Raw genomic sequence first — 18,740 nt, forward strand, 5'->3', positions numbered from 1 at the left:
AAAAACAAGAACAAGAACGTTAACACAAAGCCAAAAACATCATATGTGTTATAAATGACAAAATTCAAACAGGATCTGAAAAATTTGTCTCTTGCAATTATGTACTAACGCTAACAGCAGCTAACAGCCAACAGCGGCGCTGGCCTGTAATTGCATTACCATTCTCCCTCAGCAGCTCTCTCTACCTGGGAAAGGCTACCCCGATGTGGGCCTTCATTTTTTTTAATTCACCAGTCTCGTTGCCTTTGTGATTCCCTTTTGTGCTTTCTTGGCGACGAGGATTCCGTCTCCCCTGATGCTGCATATGCATGATCCTGCATTATGCTCAAAGAGTGGGACTTTGTTTCAGATTTGCCAGGGTAGTAGCAAAGCGCCTCTTGCTCCTCTCCTTCAGCTTCTCAGTCATGCAGTGCTGGCCTGGCTCTCAACGAAAACGCCGAAGGCGGTGCTGTATGTCCCTTGCTGGCGGATGTATTCTCAAGATGGCGAAACGTAATGGAACCCCACAGACGACTTACCCGCACAATGTACAAACAAATCCGAAATTCTCCTTTTACGAGAATAAGTCAGATTATTGGTGGAGGTAATAGTACACCAGTGATGACATATTTATGAATGCAGACATCAATTTTTGCCAATAAACAACTGAAAATGTTACACAATGTCCCTTTAACAAATACATGTGCGAGCATTCTAATGTGCAGTTTATCAATGTGGAGCCAATTTTACATACTTTGGGTAGATTCGGAGTAAAAGCACTGCAAAGTGCAATATACAAGTGTATGGTATATGAACTTGTCACACAAAGTGCATAACATATAAGTAAGATAAAATAAAGGTGACAATTTAAACACTGAGAATATAAAAATATATTATTTTATGTAAAATCATTATCTGAAAGGAAACAAAAGCTGTCAGATTAACGAAGTGGAGTAGAGAGTACAATATTTCCCTCTAAAATGTAGTGGAGTGGGAGTATAAAATGGCAAAACCCGAAAGAAACCAGATTAAAGGGTATACACGCACCGAATAATCTGACTATTGGGGAAAAAGCTAGGTGTGTTTAACTGAATTCTCATAATCAGATAATGGCTTTTATGTGATGAAGCCTATCGGATTATGCTGTTTACATGACCACTTGAATAATCAGGTAACTCCAGAAATCAGATAATGATCGGTTTATTAGTGTGCATGTAAACGTGCTCAGTGATACCAATATTGTAATTGATATTGTAATATTTCTCCCATTTGTAATTTAACATCACAATCATGGTCTTTAAAGGAGCATTCCGTTGAAAATCAATGTCTCACTCTGTTGTCTCCTTTCAGGATGAATTCTTCCTCTGTCCTCTCCTCCCCACACCCTCCTCCCCCTGCGCCCCTCCCTCTCACCTCCTACTCCCCCTCTTTGACTGGATGTCCTGAACTCGACCTGTCCGTCACACTCAGCCCTGCTCCCAAGACCAGTCACACGCACCTGAAGCTCCGCCCACTGAAGACAAGTCAGCAAACTGACCAATCACAGCTGAAGCTCGGCCTCCAAGGGCAGAATGGAAGAAAGAGGAATATACAGGTGATTACATCATTTAGTCCTGGTGTGCATGCGTGTGCACATGCATGCGTTTGTTTTGTGACATCCTGCGCCTGGTCTCCTGCAGGTGTGTTCTGAAGACAGGATGGTTGTCAGAGTAACATCAGAGAAGAGCAGAGATGCCCCACCACAGCAGCCAATCAGAGGTCAGAGGAGGAGCAGAGGATGTCACCATGGTAACCAGAGTGTGACAGTTAACACTGAGACCCTGTTTACACTTGGTTTTAAAAAGCATTTTGGTGATCAGAACACAAGCGGATAGCCAAGACACATTGCTGTTTACACATGTGTCTATCATGCGTCTCCAGCTGAACGCTTGTGTTCAGATTTTGTTGCTGCCTATGTCATTTCAGCTCAAAGGGCCCGGTCTACTCTCTTGTCAGTCACGTTAGTGGTTGTGACGATTGTGTCGCTGTCAACAGAATCCAACACATCTCCTTCCATATGGCAAAACTATGGATGTGATCCGATCACACCATGTCTCAGATATTGTTTACACTTGTATTTAGCACTATCAACTTGTGAGCCAAACAGGGTGTGAGTATCTGAATAAATCAGGGTCATTCTTTATAATAAAAAATAATCTATAAATAAGATTTATTATTACAGGGAGTTTTTTGTTTCTGACGTCTGTGTTCAGTATGATTCCAAAATAATGTCATTATAGCACATAAAGTGTGAGATGCTGCATTTAACCCTTTGAAACCTGCAGCAACATCCCTCTTCTTGTGCTGCTCTCAGACGCCTTTTGCAAGTATTTAAACCTTTGAACCCTGAGCAAATTGGTGTGATTTCTTTCAGAAACATGGGGAAAAGGCAATGAGCAACTTAGTAAGAAATGTCCCACAAATTGCAAAAGAGAAGAATAGATTTAGATAATGATTTAAGAAATAGTGAAAAAGCTAGGGGAAAACTATATTCATAATTAATATTATTAAAGCAATCTTTCCAGGTCATTTCTGTGCTTGTGTGTTTGTTTGTTTGTTTCTGACTCTCTTTCTTTCTTTTTTTTGTTACTATTGTTCTTGTCTTTGATTTTCTCTTTCAGCTAATTCCTTGCCAATTTTTACGGTCATTTCTTCTTTCGTTGCTCATTACTAGGGCTGGTTATCATCACTGATGTCCTGAATCGATTCGTTCTCAATTCACAAGGTCCCAATTCAATTCAATTGGATAGTGATTCAATTGGGGGTATTTCAGTTACAACACCAATTTTTGCTAGTATGTGAAAGAGATTCTCAGAGAACTAATACTGTAAAGTTAACAAGGACTTTTAAGGATTAAAACAGGATTAAAAGTCACAATATAAACTTAATATCTCACTAGAGACAAATCTAAAATGTCAGTAAAATAAATCATATTCCTGACATCACAATACTGAATAAAGTTCAGAAGGAATGAAGAACACAGTCAGTCAGTATCGGTCCTGCTGTCCTCTCTGCTCCTCCCTCTGCTGCTGAGGAGATTTACTGCAGGTCACATTACTGTTGGTAAGTTTTAAGATATGTGGCAAACTGAGCTAAACCATTAGATGTAAACAGTTGTTGTTTTAGCTTGTTAGTAACAATCTGCTTTTAGCTGGAAAGCCCTCTATGCTTGTTTATAACAAAATATTAGCAGCAGTGGATGAGAGACTGAAATATGACTTTTCTATATGTTTACATGTTGCTGATCAGGTGTATTGATAAAGTATTGTCTTTTTCCTCATGGAGGTTTTATTGCACTCACAGTAACAAGCGTAGCTGTCGTCAGCTCATGTTATATTCACTTCTCTGGCCCCACCGCGGCATATCTACTCTGTGTTTGTGTGTGTGTGTCTGTGTGTGTGCGTAAATGTGGCACAGCAGCCTCGGTGCACAGCAAAAGGAGACACTGCAGCATGATAATAAATGACACCAAAACATGTCCAAGTAAGCAAACAGTTACAGATAAAAGATTTCGGAACATCGGCTCTTCTGAATACTATGGTCATTCATAATATAGCGCTACGGCCCCTTTACTACCGGCAAGATCGACGGGGTTAAAGCTTCACACATTTGTGGGAAAAGGCATATATTAAAAGATCGACTAGGGATATCGTGAATGGATATTAAGTAATTCAGATGAAGATCGATTTAAATTGGATGAATCAATTGATTTTATCCATCACTACTCATTGCCTTCTTCCCATGTTTTTAGAGGAAATCAGGCCAATTTGCTCAGGTTTTAATTAAGCAATAAAACCTAAGCTTACCACTGTAATAAACTTGACAGGACAAAATACATAGCCTGTGTTTTGGATCCAAAGTAATACAGTTTAGTTCATTTTTTTTCTTCCTCTCCTCTGCTTGTTTGAGCCCCCACACAGCAGGTGGAACCTCCTGCTGCAGTATCCAATCAAGATCCAAGCTGTCTGGAGAGGGCAGAGCTAAACACCACTTTGGCTCTGAAGGCGGAGCTTCAGTCACTGCAGGTTCACACTCTTTAACAGCAGGTTATCAATAAATCACCAGAGCTGATTAACAACTGGTTCCCATGGTAACCTGTCTGTTGTCCTGCAGGGGGCAGAGTTTAACTCCCAGAAGGCTGTTCATGAGACATTACTGAAGTCAGAGAGGACCAAAAACCTGATCAACACCAGAGCTACTGAAGGTGACACACTCACACACACACACAAACACACAAGCACAAACACACACACTGCTTTTCATTATGCTAATGTGTCTCCTTACTTCCCTCACTTGCGTCTGTTCCTCACGTCTTAGCACCTCCCAGCGAGGATGTGGGAGCAGAGACGAGAGGGCAGAGAAGCCCAAACTGCTGCCAAAGAAGATATCCTTGGTTCCATAGTGTCAGTCTGTCAGTCAGGGTGTTTTCACACCAGGGGCCTGTATCACGAAGCAAGATCAACCTTTCCTGGGTTACCCAGACCTGTCCTGGGTTGACTAACCCTAACAATGGCAATCAGGATAATCGGTATCACGACGCTGGATATCAACTCGGTAACTCAACCCAGGGTTGCTTTATCAAGAGCCGTGAACGCGCACGCAGCGGACCAATCACAATCATGAGAGAAGCGCAGCATCACTGAGCGTCACTGAGCGTCCTCACAGAGTGCCGTATGTGAGGGAAAAAAAGTATTTCTCGTGAGGATCAGAGATCAATTCTACTAAAATATGAGGAGGAGAAAAGCAACATTACAGAAAAGGCCAACACCGTGGCAGCTGCAGGAGGAGGAAACATGCGTGGCAACGCATAACGGGATGAATAATGTTTAGTTTTAGTTTAGATTAGTTTATTTGCACATAATGTTAAAAACAGACAGTATAAAATTTACAAGATTAAAAAAAAGGAAAAGTGCCGGAGAGGTTAGAAGCCACTAAAAGCTTATCAAAGAAATTCCCCTGTCAAAACATCAATGAAATCACATAATAGAGAAGAAAAAAAAACGGGTAAGGAAAGAAGAAATAGAGGAGGAGAGAGGGAAAAATCAAGACAAAACAAGGTAGCAAATAAAATGATGTGTAGGTTAAATTACTCATCACTGGTTCAAGTAGCTACAGTACCTGTACCTGTACATCTGACACTGATCACACCCTTGAATCCCATGAAATCAATGCTGCGCAGATGAATTGCGTGTTACAATTATCGTCTAACATCATTGCATCTGATAAATTGGTCTTTTTTGTCATAACGTTATATATGCTACAATGAAGCTTAAAGCTGACGTCACAATTAAATCATATCAACACCAAATTGATAGTCTGAATACAATCATCCTGGTATTGAGCTGTGTTAGAAATTAACAGCTGCGCAAAAATATACCTAGTGTCCCTCTTTAAAAAACAAAAAGGAAAATCCCTCAAACACCATGAAGTGTAGACATGATAGGCTACTTTCCACATTTCCAGCAGCAAAGCTGTCAATTAGGCCCATTATCTTTAACAGGGATCATTTCCTCCAACAAAACAAAATGCTGGCACTAATTAATGGTGCTATTAAGTGTCCGCAAATGATCAGTTTCTTTCTTATGAAGGGGGTGGGATGAAATTTGGACTTCTTTCCACTCCTTTTTGAACAGTCTTTTCATTGTCTGTTGCTGTTGCTTTCTTTTCTTTTTTAATGTTCAAAATAAACTTTCAAATCAAAATCAATCAAACTAATTAAACTTCCGGTCATGACTGGGCTGCATTTCTGTCAGCAGAGTCATTTTTTTCCAAACAGCTGATTGGCCAGTGGGTGGTGCTTTTTATAGGATCAGATTCAACCCTGAACTTACCCTGCTCCTGAGCAGGATAGCCGTTCAGAGTAAGTTACCATGGTGATCTACCCCGATAAGAACTGAACCGGCTTCGTGAGACCGAAAACCCAGGGTTAACCCTGAAGTTACCTCAATAAGACATTAATCCTGCTTCATGATACAGGCCCCTGGTCCTTTTCAGCCCTCTAAGCAGACTCAGAGCAGTGACTCAGCATTTTTTGCGCATATGTGAACACTCCAAGAGCACTCAGACCCCTATGAAGCACACCTCCTAAGGTGGTCTGAGTACGGTTTGCTTCAAGTCCACGGTGTGGTTTGCTTAACGAGTGCACTGTGAACACAAAGTTCTCCAGGTTCGCTTTGCACTTTGCCATTATATTCAGCCCTCTAGATCACTTGCTGTTGCACTGTAATGCCTGCAAGGATGCAGGACGAGAAGTAGTGTGGTCCATGAAAGATACTGCACGTCTCCAGATGTGGAATGTAGAATACATCAAACGGCAACAGTCTACAGCACAGAAACACAAAGGTTTTCCTCCATGTTTAAGTTCATCTGAAAGGGAGGGGCTTCATAACCACACTGCAATGCTATGTCAAAGTGAAAAAAAAAAAAAAAAGTCAATATATATTATATATTGGCTGTAGTGTGAACTGTAAGAGGACTGAGGCCCCATCAGAGCTGAAGCTGACCAGAAAGAGAACCAAGTCCTCTTTCAAATGAACTGACAGTGTGAACACGAAAAGAGCTGAGTCCCTTTTCTGTTGGTCCACTTTTTGGTGCCCTTTAAGAGGACTGAGTTCGATTTGTTCAAAAAGGACTAAACTGTGTGTCAAAACACCTTGAAACGACTCCAGTTACTGATTACGTGCTGCATATCTGTATTACCTGTCAAACCAACTGTACAAATGTCCACAGAACTGCTTATTTAAGTACAATTTCAAAACTTTACAGTATCATAGATAGATAAGTCCTGACATCACTTCCAGTCAAGCATCTGTAACTCAATACAGTCTCTCCTTTAGTCTTAAGTTTCTTGTCTCTCTCTCTCTCTCTCTCTCTCTCTCTCTCTCTTTCTTTCTGCAGAGGTGAATGTCTCCCGCTCTCAGCTTCTCTTCAGCTCATTGGTCTGTGTCGATGTGCAGGAAGATCAGTTAATCAGCCAAATGCTGCAGCAGAGGCTGCTGCTGCCGCCCCCCCTTCCAGGCCATGGTGCCAAGGCAGCAGATGGGCCCTCCCTTCAGTTCTTCATGACCTCTGACCACCTCAGACAGAAGCCCGTCCCACCAGAGGAGGAGCTTGTCAACCACAAGCCTTGCCCATCGCCACGTCCCGCCTACTCCACCTTTGACCTCTACAGAAGAGGGAGAAGCTGAGAGGTCACGTCCTGACATAATAGAGAGATCTGATTAGCTGGAGGGTCTAAGGCTCTTATTGGTCAAACTGTGTGTGATGTCACTGAATGATAAAAATTATCTATTTTTTAAACTATTTATATGAACTGAAATTTAATTCCTGTAAAGAGCTACATTTATTTTTCTTCCAATAAAGTCTTTGTTCACACATTCTCTCTGTGACAGTGGCATGACCTGATGCTGTGCAGCAGGTCGTCTAATCAGAAGGGTTTGTTGTAGGTAGAGAACAAAACACTTAACTGCTACTGTGTTGAAACCTGAAACAGAACATAATAGGCCTACTGTGTGTGCATTCTTTTACAGTAAGGAAGGGGTTCAGTTAATTTACTTCAAAGTATTAAAAGTTAGAACTTCATTTCAAGTAAACAATCTTTGATAAAGTCTGGGGATCAGACTCCTTGAGTGCGAATTTGAGTTGCCACAGGGCGCTAACTGACAGTCCATACAGAACAGGAACACAGTATGTGGACTCAGGAGTCTGGGTGTGCTGAGGACTGTCCAAATCCACAATTCAACCATCCCACAAGGGGTCTCAAGCCGACGCAGTGAAATAGGCAAAAAAAAAAAAAAAAAAGCTGAAAAACAACAAAAGACAGTATTTTTATGTAAGTAAATAGGCCTACCTATTTATTGAGTTATAGTTCTGTCCTTATTTACAGGCATTTCTGTTTCTGAATGCGTGTAGCCTGTTATATAGCGATGTATTAATAGCCTACATTTTTGTTCAGTCACAAAAAAGGCTATACATAGGATTTTTATCTTATCTGCAGGAACAGATGAGTAGGCGCTGTTCATCAACTTATATGATATATATATGAATATGACAGCGAAAGTTGAACGTTTCCACGGCAACAAGTAGGCTAAAACAGTCTTGAGGGCTGTCTATTAGCCGCTTGCAGTCTCTGCCCTCACAGACTTTACATGATGATGATAAATACATCAAACAACATACAACTGAAGTCCGCGAGGGTTCAGTCTGCAGGTCCAGAGGGTGGACATTTGGATTCAGCCTTTAGCTAACGTCAGTTGCTCACTGTTAGCGCTGTAGGCTAATGCAGCTAAAGAGCGGCAAGGCACTCAGGTATTAGGTTGCAACAGTATGAGATTTTCACAGTATGAGTAATGTCTCAGAAAATATTGTAGTTTCACAGTATTATTACAGAATTACTATTATTAGCAGTCAAAATGACTTTTAAATAGGAAAGAACTACCGAATTACACAATCTGGAGGCCATGCAATAGTATCTTAAGCGCTCGATTTAGTAAAATGTGGCCTTGATTTATTTATTTGTTTTCTCTCCGTGGCACCTCCCGGGTTCCATTGAAACATATCATTCACACACAAGAAAAACAAAACAAACACACAGAGATTCATATCATGGGTTGTGGGCCAAGATTGCTTTACGTCTTGTTGTGGCAGAAATTCTGAGGCTCAGCGTGAGAAATTTTAAGAAAAGTAATCAAAACATCAATCATGTTTGACAAGGCATTTGGAAAAACAAAAACTGTTTGGAACATTACTCCTCACAGAATATGATTGCACAATGAGCGACTCGCCACAAGGATAGGGACAACGGGTACAAGGAAAGATTTTTTTTGGAACATGACTGAACAGGTAGATTGCACAATACTCAATCTGCTGGGAGGACAACTGCAACAGTTACAAAGCCTAAAGTAATCAAATAATAAGCAACTAACTGGAAGTTAAGACAAAAAGATGAGTTTTAAGATGGGATTTAAAGACCTCAACTGTTTGATGTCAACAGGGAGGTTACTGCAGAGAAACAGGAATGATAGGAAAAGACCCTGCAGCCAGCTGACTTCAACTATGGGACAAACAGGACCCCTGTATCCTGAAAGCAGATAACGTGTGATGGAATTAAATTTTGAAGGAGATCAGATAGATATGGAAGGGCACAGTCCAGCAATATTGTGAAATGATTTTGATGATGGCTTATTTCACTTTTCTCTTTTTCTGCAGTATATCAAACAATGTGATTTACATCAGTAATACATTTATGTGTGCACACATATAAGGGGTGTGGTGATATACTAGTAATGATCATAACCTGTGATATTTTAAAAATTAAATATTGATATCATATTAACAATACACATATGATAGTATCATGTAAATAAGTCAGTGCCTCAAATCATTTCAATTTTTTTTACATGCTCACTTTGTCTCTCTCACCCAACACCACCTGGTTGCTTTTATCACTATTCATGAAGTGTAATTACTCTTTTTGTACACTTGTACAGTTATGATTACAGACAATCTCTTTGCCTCCCTACACTCATATTTTGAATATAATTGCAAAAATAGAGACAAAATGCACAATAAAAAATGTTACAGATGAATCTAGATTTTGTAATAGATCGTCATCGTGAACTGTTTTGGTCTCAAGAATTGTGTAGTGAAAATCGGATATTTTATCAGCCATAGATAGATAGATAGCTAGATAGATAGAATAGGCAGGTAAGGTGACTAAATTTAAGTGCAAGGGCAGTGCAGAAGTGATGAGTACTTTGATATGGAAAATATAAATGTAAGGTAAATATATGTGCAGATGCCAATGCAAATACAAATACAGATTTTAATTCTTTTTTTTTTTTTTATTCATTCATTCATTCATTTTTATATTTGTAGAAGGTGCTTAAAACTAACAACTGTGTTAAATATGGAATGAGGAATGCTATAAAATATAAAATGCACAGAAGGTTATATATGAAATGCTACATGTGTTTTGTTTGTTTTAAGCTAACTTGTGCAGAGGCACAGCTGTGTTTATTAAAAAGTGAAAAATGTTCAGTTACACATTGTACAATCTGGACCTTGAAGAAAACTATTTCTTGGCTACAAGTTTCCATCCAGCACATTTTTTATGCCAGTATTTTATCATCGGTTTTGAAGCCAGTACATGAAGACATTAACAGAGCCCTTATTATCAGAGACACAACTTGGAAGACAGACAAAACCACCAATCATCTGACTGACTGGCAACTGCAGGTACCAACATATTAACTGTCTCAGACTAACTGGAAAAGCCAAATCTGACTTCTACTTGTCTTTACTGGCAAATACCCCAGGCAATGCAGAGGTTGGCACTGAGTTTTGGAAAGTTATCAGATCATCTCTTTATCTTACCTCTCCCCTAAAATCTGTTTTGAAAATCAAACCACTATAAATAAATCAAATTCATTTCTTGAAAGGTGCCGGCTGTGGCTCAGGAGGTATAGGGGATCATCCACTAATTGGAGGATCAGTAGTTTGATCCCGAGCTCCTCCAGTCCACATGTCAAAGTACCCTTTGGCCAACATACTGAATCCTAAATGGAGTATGTGAGTGCCTGTGAATGTCTAACTGGGTAGCAGGTGGCACCTGGTAGCTTCGGCCACCAGTGCATGAATGTGACAATACTGTGCTTCAAGTAATTAGAAGGTGCCACACAAGTGCAAGTCCATTTACCAAACATGTGAAACATTTAAACATCATTCTATTTCTACTGGTAATATGTTCAATGCACAGTTTACTACTACTACCCTACACAGCTGCAGGACCATATTCTGAACAGGGGGTGCTGAAAAACAAAGGACGACTTAACTAGCAGGAAGAACATTATGAGTGCCTATGTAACAACATCACACAGCTTGACTATGCAGAGGGCTTGTACGCTGTCTCTGGTGCTGAACACCATGGCAACAGCAAACAATATATCAGCAGACATTTTGGATATTTGTAATTCCTTTCCGGGTTGGCATTGAGCAAATAACTCAGCCCAAATTTGTTTTTGTATTCCACATGTAATCTTTTCGGCCTCTTTCTGTAAAGACATTATCAAAAAATATGTATAGCTATGAATATCTAAAAGGGAAAGTACAAGACTCGAAAAACAAGAACAAGAACGTTAACACAAAGCCAAAAACATCATATGTGTTATAAATGACAAAATTCAAACAGGATCTGAAAAATTTAGTCTCTTGCAATTATGTACTAACGCTAACAGCAGCTAACAGCCAACAGCGGCGCTGGCCTGTAATTGCATTACCATTCTCCCTCAGCAGCTCTCTCTACCTGGGAAAGGCTACCCCGATGTGGGCCTTCATTTTTTTTAATTCACCAGTCTCGTTGCCTTTTTGATTCCCTTTTGCGCTTTCTTGGCGACGAGGATTCCGTCTCCCCTGATGCTGCATATGCATGATCCTGCATTATGCTCAAAGAGTGGGACTTTGTTTCAGATTTGCCAGGGTAGTAGCAAAGCGCCTCTTGCTCCTCTCCTTCAGCTTCTCAGTCATGCAGTGCTGGCCTGGCTCTCAACGAAAACGCCGAAGGCGGTGCTGTATGTCCCTTGCTGGCGGATGTATTCTCAAGATGGCGAAACGTAATGGAACCCCACAGACGACTTACCCGCACAATGTACAAACAAATCCGAAATTCTCCTTTTACGAGAATAAGTCAGATTATTGGTGGAGGTAATAGTACACCAGTGATGACATATTTATGAATGCAGACATCAACAACAACAACTAAACAACTGAAAATGTTACACAATGTCCCTTTAACAAATACATGTGCGAGCATTCTAATGTGCAGTTTATCAATGTGGAGCCAATTTTACATACTTTGGGTAGATTCGGAGTAAAAGCACTGCAAAGTGCAATATACAAGTGTATGGTATATGAACTTGTCACACAAAGTGCATAACATATAAGTAAGATAAAATAAAAGTGACAATTTAAACACTGAGAATATAAAAATATATTATTTTATGTAAAATCATTATCTGAAAGGAAACAAAAGCTGTCAGATTAACGAAGTGGAGTAGAGAGTACAATATTTCCCTCTAAAATGTAGTGGAGTGGGAGTATAAAATGGCAAAACCCGAAAGAAACCAGATTAAAGGGTATACACGCACCGAATAATCTGACTATTGGGGAAAAAGCTAGGTGTGTTTAACTGAATTCTCATAATCAGATAATGGCTTTTATGTGATGAAGCCTATCGGATTATGCTGTTTACATGACCACTTGAATAATCAGGTAACTCCAGAAATCAGATAATGATCGGTTTATTAGTGTGCATGTAAACGTGCTCAGTGATACCAATATTGTAATTGATATTGTAATATTTCTCCCATTTGTAATTTAACATCACAATCATGGTCTTTAAAGGAGCATTCCGTTGAAAATCAATGTCTCACTCTGTTGTCTCCTTTCAGGATGAATTCTTCCTCTGTCCTCTCCTCCCCACACCCTCCTCCCCCTGCGCCCCTCCCTCTCACCTCCTACTCCCCCTCTTTGACTGGATGTCCTGAACTCGACCTGTCCGTCACACTCAGCCCTGCTCCCAAGACCAGTCACACGCACCTGAAGCTCCGCCCACTCAGTAACGTTAGTGGTTGTGACGATTGTGTCGCTGTCAACAGAATCCAACACATCTCCTTCCATATGGCAAAACTATGGATGTGATCCGATCACACCATGTCTCAGATATTGTTTACACTTGTATTTAGCACTATCAACTTGTGAGCCAAACAGGGTGTGAGTATCTGAATAAATCAGGGTCATTCTTTATAATAAAAAAGAATCTATAAATAAGATTTATTATTACAGGGAGTTTTTTGTTTCTGACGTCTGTGTTCAGTATGATTCCAAAATAATGTCATTATAGCACATAAAGTGTGAGATGCTGCATTTAACCCTTTGAAACCTGCAGCAACATCCCTCTTCTTGTGCTGCTCTCAGATGCCTTTTGCAAGTATTTAAACCTTTAAATTATTTATTTAAACCCTGAGCAAATTGGTGTGATTTCTTTCAGAAACATGGGGAAAAGGCAATGAGCAACTTAGTAAGAAATGTCCCACAAATTGCAAAAGAGAAGAATAGATTTAGATAATGATTTAAGAAATAGTGAAAAAGCTAGGGGAAAACTATATTCATAATTAATATTATTAAAGCAATCTTTCCAGGTCATTTCTGTGCTTGTGTGTTTGTTTGTTTGTTTCTGACTCTCTTTCTTTCTTTTTTTTGTTACTATTGTTCTTGTCTTTGATTTTCTCTTTCAGCTAATTCCTTGCCAATTTTTACGGTCATTTCTTCTTTCGTTGCTCATTACTAGGGCTGGTTATCATCACTGATGTCCTGAATCGATTCGTTCTCAATTCACAAGGTCCCAATTCAATTCAATTGGATAGTGATTCAATTGGGGGTATTTCAGTTACAACACCAATTTTTGCTAGTATGTGAAAGAGATTCTCAGAGAACTAATACTGTAAAGTTAACAAGGACTTTTAAGGATTAAAACAGGATTAAAAGTCACAATATAAACTTAATATCTCACTAGAGACAAATCTAAAATGTCAGTAAAATAGATCATATTCCTGACATCACAATACTGAATAAAGTTCAGAAGGAATGAAGAACACAGTCAGTCAGTATCGGTCCTGCTGTCCTCTCTGCTCCTCCCTCTGCTGCTGAGGAGATTTACTGCAGGTCACATTACTGTTGGTAAGTTTTAAGATATGTGGCAAACTGAGCTAAACCATTAGATGTAAACAGTTGTTGTTTTAGCTTGTTAGTAACAATCTGCTTTTAGCTGGAAAGCCCTCTATGCTTGTTTATAACAAAATATTAGCAGCAGTGGATGAGAGACTGAAATATGACTTTTCTATATGTTTACATGTTGCTGATCAGGTGTATTGATAAAGTATTGTCTTTTTCCTCATGGAGGTTTTATTGCACTCACAGTAACAAGCGTAGCTGTCGTCAGCTCATGTTATATTCACTTCTCTGGCCCCACCGCGGCATATCTACTCTGTGTTTGTGTGTGTGTGTCTGTGTGTGTGCGTAAATGTGGCACAGCAGCCTCGGTGCACAGCAAAAGGAGACACTGCAGCATGATAGTAAATGACACCAAAACATGTCCAAGTAAGCAAACAGTTACAGATAAAAGATTTCGGAACATCGGCTCTTCTGAATACTATGGTCATTCATAATATAGCGCTACGGCCCCTTTACTACCGGCAAGATCGACGGGGTTAAAGCTTCACACATTTGTGGGAAAAGGCATATATTAAAAGATCGACTAGGGATATCGTGAATGGATATTAAGTAATTCAGATGAAGATCGATTTAAATTGGATGAATCAATTGATTTTATCCATCACTACTCATTGCCTTCTTCCCATGTTTTTAGAGGAAATCAGGCCAATTTGCTCAGGTTTTAATTAAGCAATAAAACCTAAGCTTACCACTGTAATAAACTTGACAGGACAAAATACATAGCCTGTGTTTTGGATCCAAAGTAATACAGTTTAGTTCATTTTTTTTCTTCCTCTCCTCTGCTTGTTTGAGCCCCCACACAGCAGGTGGAACCTCCTGCTGCAGTATCCAATCAAGATCCAAGCTGTCTGGAGAGGGCAGAGCTAAACACCACTTTGGCTCTGAAGGCGGAGCTTCAGTCACTGCAGGTTCACACTCTTTAACAGCAGGTTATCAATAAATCACCAGAGCTGATTAACAACTGGTTCCCATGGTAACCTGTCTGTTGTCCTGCAGGGGGCAGAGTTTAACTCCCAGAAGGCTGTTCATGAGACATTACTGAAGTCAGAGAGGACCAAAAACCTGATCAACACCAGAGCTACTGAAGGTGACACACTCACACACACACACAAACACACAAGCACAAACACACACACTGCTTTTCATTATGCTAATGTGTCTCCTTACTTCCCTCACTTGCGTCTGTTCCTCACGTCTTAGCACCTCCCAGCGAGGATGTGGGAGCAGAGACGAGAGGGCAGAGAAGCCCAAACTGCTGCCAAAGAAGATATCCTTGGTTCCATAGTGTCAGTCTGTCAGTCAGGGTGTTTTCACACCAGGGGCCTGTATCACGAAGCAAGATCAACCTTTCCTGGGTTACCCAGACCTGTCCTGGGTTGACTAACCCTAACAATGGCAATCAGGATAATCGGTATCACGATGCTGGATATCAACTCGGTAACTCAACCCAGGGTTGCTTTATCAAGAGCCGTGAACGCGCACGCAGCGGACCAATCACAATCATGAGAGAAGCGCAGCATCACTGAGCGTCACTGAGCGTCCTCACAGAGTGCCGTATGTGAGGGAAAAAAAGTATTTCTCGTGAGGATCAGAGATCAATTCTACTAAAATATGAGGAGGAGAAAAGCAACATTACAGAAAAGGCCAACACCGTGGCAGCTGCAGGAGGAGGAAACATGCGTGGCAACGCATAACGGGATGAATAATGTTTAGTTTTAGTTTAGATTAGTTTATTTGCACATAATGTTAAAAACAGACAGTATAAAATTTACAAGATTAAAAAAAGGAAAAGTGCCGGAGAGGTTAGAAGCCACTAAAAGCTTATCAAAAAAATTCCCCTGTCAAAACATCAATGAAATCACATAATAGAGAAGAAAAAAAAAACGGGTAAGGAAAGAAGAAATAGAGGAGGAGAGAGGGAAAAATCAAGACAAAACAAGGTAGCAAATAAAATGATGTGTAGGTTAAATTACTCATCACTGGTTCAAGTAGCTACAGTACCTGTACCTGTACATCTGACACTGATCACACCCTTGAATCCCATGAAATCAATGCTGCGCAGATGAATTGCGTGTTACAATTATCGTCTAACATCATTGCATCTGATAAATTGGTCTTCTTTGTCATAACGTTATATATGCTACAATGAAGCTTAAAGCTGACGTCACAATTAAATCATATCAACACCAAATTGATAGTCTGAATACAATCATCCTGGTATTGAGCTGTGTTAGAAATTAACAGCTGTGCAAAAATATACCTAGTGTCCCTCTTTAAAAAACAAAAAGGAAAATCCCTCAAACACCATGAAGTGTAGACATGATAGGCTACTTTCCACATTTCCAGCAGCAAAGCTGTCAATTAGGCCCATTATCTTTAACAGGGATCATTTCCTCCAACAAAACAAAATGCTGGCACTAATTAATGGTGCTATTAAGTGTCCGCAAATGATCAGTTTCTTTCTTATGAAGGGGTGGGATGAAATTTGGACTTCTTTCCACTCCTTTTTGAACAGTCTTTTCATTGTCTGTTGCTGTTGCTTTCTTTTCTTTTTTAATGTTCAAAATAAACTTTCAAATCAAAATCAATCAAATTAATTAAACTTCCGGTCATGACTGGGCTGCATTTCTGTCAGCAGAGTCATTTTTTTCCAAACAGCTGATTGGCCAGTGGGTGGTGCTTTTTATAGGATCAGATTCAACCCTGAACTTACCCTGCTCCTGAGCAGGATAGCCGTTCAGAGTAAGTTACCATGGTGATCTACCCAGATAAGAACTGAACCGGCTTCGTGAGACCGAAAACCCAGGGTTAACCCTGAAGTTACCTCAATAAGACATTAATCCTGCTTCATGATACAGGCCCCTGGTCCTTTTCAGCCCCCTAAGCAGACTCAGAGCAGTGACTCAGCATTTTTTGCGCATATGTGAACACTCCAAGAGCACTCAGACCCCTATGAAGCACACCTCCTAAGGTGGTCTGAGTACGGTTTGCTTCAAGTCCACGGTGTGGTTTGCTTAACGAGTGCACTGTGAACACAAAGTTCTCCAGGTTCGCTTTGCACTTTGCCATTATATTCAGCCCTCTAGATCACTTGCTGTTGCACTGTAATGCCTGCAAGGATGCAGGACGAGGAGTAGTGTGGTCCATGAAAGATACTGCACGTCTCCAGATGTGGAATGTAGAATACATCAAACGGCAACAGTCTACAGCACAGAAACACAAAGGTTTTCCTCCATGTCTGAGTTCATCTGAAAGGGAGGGGCTTCATAACCACACTGCAATGCTATGTCAAAGTGAAAAAAAAAAAAAAAGTCAATATATATTATATATTGGCTGTAGTGTGAACTGTAAGAGGACTGAGGCCCCATCAGAGCTGAAGCTGACCAGAAAGAGAACCAAGTCCTCTTTCAAATGAACTGACAGTGTGAACACGAAAAGAGCTGAGTCCCTTTTCTGTTGGTCCACTTTTTGGTGCCCTTTAAGAGGACTGAGTTCGATTTGTTCAAAAAGGACTAAACTGTGTGTCAAAACACCTTGAAACGACTCCAGTTACTGATTACGTGCTGCATATCTGTATTACCTGTCAAACCAACTGTACAAATGTCCACAGAACTGCTTATTTAAGTACAATTTCAAAACTTTACAGTATCATAGATAGATAAGTCCTGACATCACTTCCAGTCAAGCATCTGTAACTCAATACAGTCTCTCCTTTAGTCTTAAGTTTCTTGTCTCTCTCTCTCTCTCTCTCTCTCTCTCTCTCTCTCTCTCTCTCTTTCTTTCTGCAGAGGTGAATGTCTCCCGCTCTCAGCTTCTCTTCAGCTCATTGGTCTGTGTCGATGTGCAGGAAGATCAGTTAATCAGCCAAATGCTGCAGCAGAGGCTGCTGCTGCCGCCCCCCCTTCCAGGCCATGGTGCCAAGGCAGCAGATGGGCCCTCCCTTCAGTTCTTCATGACCTCTGACCACCTCAGACAGAAGCCCGTCCCACCAGAGGAGGAGCTTGTCAACCACAAGCCTTGCCCATCGCCACGTCCCGCCTACTCCACCTTTGACCTCTACAGAAGAGGGAGAAGCTGAGAGGTCACGTCCTAACATAATAGAGAGATCTGATTAGCTGGAGGGTCTAAGGCTCTTATTGGTCAAACTGTGTGTGATGTCACTGAATGATAAAAATTATCTATTTTTTAAACTATTTATATGAACTGAAATTTAATTCCTGTAAAGAGCTACATTTATTTTTCTTCCAATAAAGTCTTTGTTCACACATTCTCTCTGTGACAGTGGCATGACCTGATGCTGTGCAGCAGGTCGTCTAATCAGAAGGGTTTGTTGTAGGTAGAGAACAAAACACTTAACTGCTACTGTGTTGAAACCTGAAACAGAACATAATAGGCCTACTGTGTGTGCATTCTTTTACAGTAAGGAAGGGGTTCAGTTAATTTACTTCAAAGTATTAAAAGTTAGAACTTCATTTCAAGTAAACAATCTTTGATAAAGTCTGGGGATCAGACTCCTTGAGTGCGAATTTGAGTTGCCACAGGGCGCTAACTGACAGTCCATACAGAACAGGAACACAGTATGTGGACTCAGGAGTCTGGGTGTGCTGAGGACTGTCCAAATCCACAATTCAACCATCCCACAAGGGGTCTCAAGCCGACGCAGTGAAATAGGCAAAAAAAACAAAAAAAAAACTGAAAAACAACAAAAGACAGTATTTTTATGTAAGTAAATAGGCCTACCTATTTATTGAGTTATAGTCCTGTCCTTATTTACAGGCATTTCTGTTTCTGAATGCGTGTAGCCTGTTATATAGCGATGTATTAATAGCCTACATTTTTGTTCAGTCACAAAAAAGGCTATACATAGGATTTTTATCTTATCTGCAGGAACAGATGAGTAGGCGCTGTTCATCAACTTATATGATATATATATG

The 18,740-nt window shown here is 40.3% G+C and overlaps 2 protein-coding genes across 2 annotated transcripts; both read left to right on the forward strand.

Moving 5' to 3' along the window:
* The first annotated feature begins 1,330 nt into the window (after positions 1-1,330).
* LOC144458376 (protein phosphatase 1 regulatory subunit 35-like) lies at positions 1,331-7,392 on the forward strand. The gene is made up of 5 exons (XM_078160789.1): positions 1,331-1,573; positions 1,659-1,767; positions 3,928-4,043; positions 4,132-4,222; positions 6,916-7,392. The coding sequence occupies exons 1-5, from the start codon at positions 1,331-1,333 to the stop codon at positions 7,203-7,205; spliced, it is 849 nt and encodes a 282-aa protein (XP_078016915.1). The 3' UTR covers positions 7,206-7,392.
* A 5,073-nt stretch (positions 7,393-12,465) lies between these two features.
* LOC117250741 (protein phosphatase 1 regulatory subunit 35-like) lies at positions 12,466-18,073 on the forward strand. The gene is made up of 5 exons (XM_078160935.1): positions 12,466-12,696; positions 13,644-13,752; positions 14,599-14,714; positions 14,803-14,893; positions 17,595-18,073. Exons 1-5 carry the CDS (start codon positions 12,466-12,468, stop codon positions 17,882-17,884), a joined length of 837 nt encoding a protein of 278 aa, XP_078017061.1. The 3' UTR covers positions 17,885-18,073.
* The last annotated feature ends 667 nt before the right edge of the window (positions 18,074-18,740 follow it).

This window comes from Epinephelus lanceolatus, chromosome 17 (assembly GCF_041903045.1).
Source record: "Epinephelus lanceolatus isolate andai-2023 chromosome 17, ASM4190304v1, whole genome shotgun sequence".
Classification (NCBI taxonomy): Eukaryota; Metazoa; Chordata; class Actinopteri; order Perciformes; family Serranidae; genus Epinephelus; species Epinephelus lanceolatus.

Excerpts from the sequence above, each read along its gene's own strand:
- LOC117250741 (XM_078160935.1), top strand. The coding sequence starts at position 12,466 with ATGAATTCTTCCTCTGTCCTCTCCTCCCCACACCCTCCTCCCCCTGCG. Across the intron at positions 13,753-14,598 it reads TGCAGGTCACATTACTGTTG|CCCCCACACAGCAGGTGGAA; the intron begins GTAAGTTTTAAG and ends TGCTTGTTTGAG. Across the intron at positions 14,715-14,802 it reads CGGAGCTTCAGTCACTGCAG|GGGGCAGAGTTTAACTCCCA; the intron begins GTTCACACTCTT and ends GTTGTCCTGCAG.
- LOC144458376 (XM_078160789.1), top strand. The coding sequence starts at position 1,331 with ATGAATTCTTCCTCTGTCCTCTCCTCCCCACACCCTCCTCCCCCTGCG. Across the intron at positions 1,768-3,927 it reads GAGCAGAGGATGTCACCATG|CCCCCACACAGCAGGTGGAA; the intron begins GTAACCAGAGTG and ends TGCTTGTTTGAG. Across the intron at positions 4,044-4,131 it reads CGGAGCTTCAGTCACTGCAG|GGGGCAGAGTTTAACTCCCA; the intron begins GTTCACACTCTT and ends GTTGTCCTGCAG.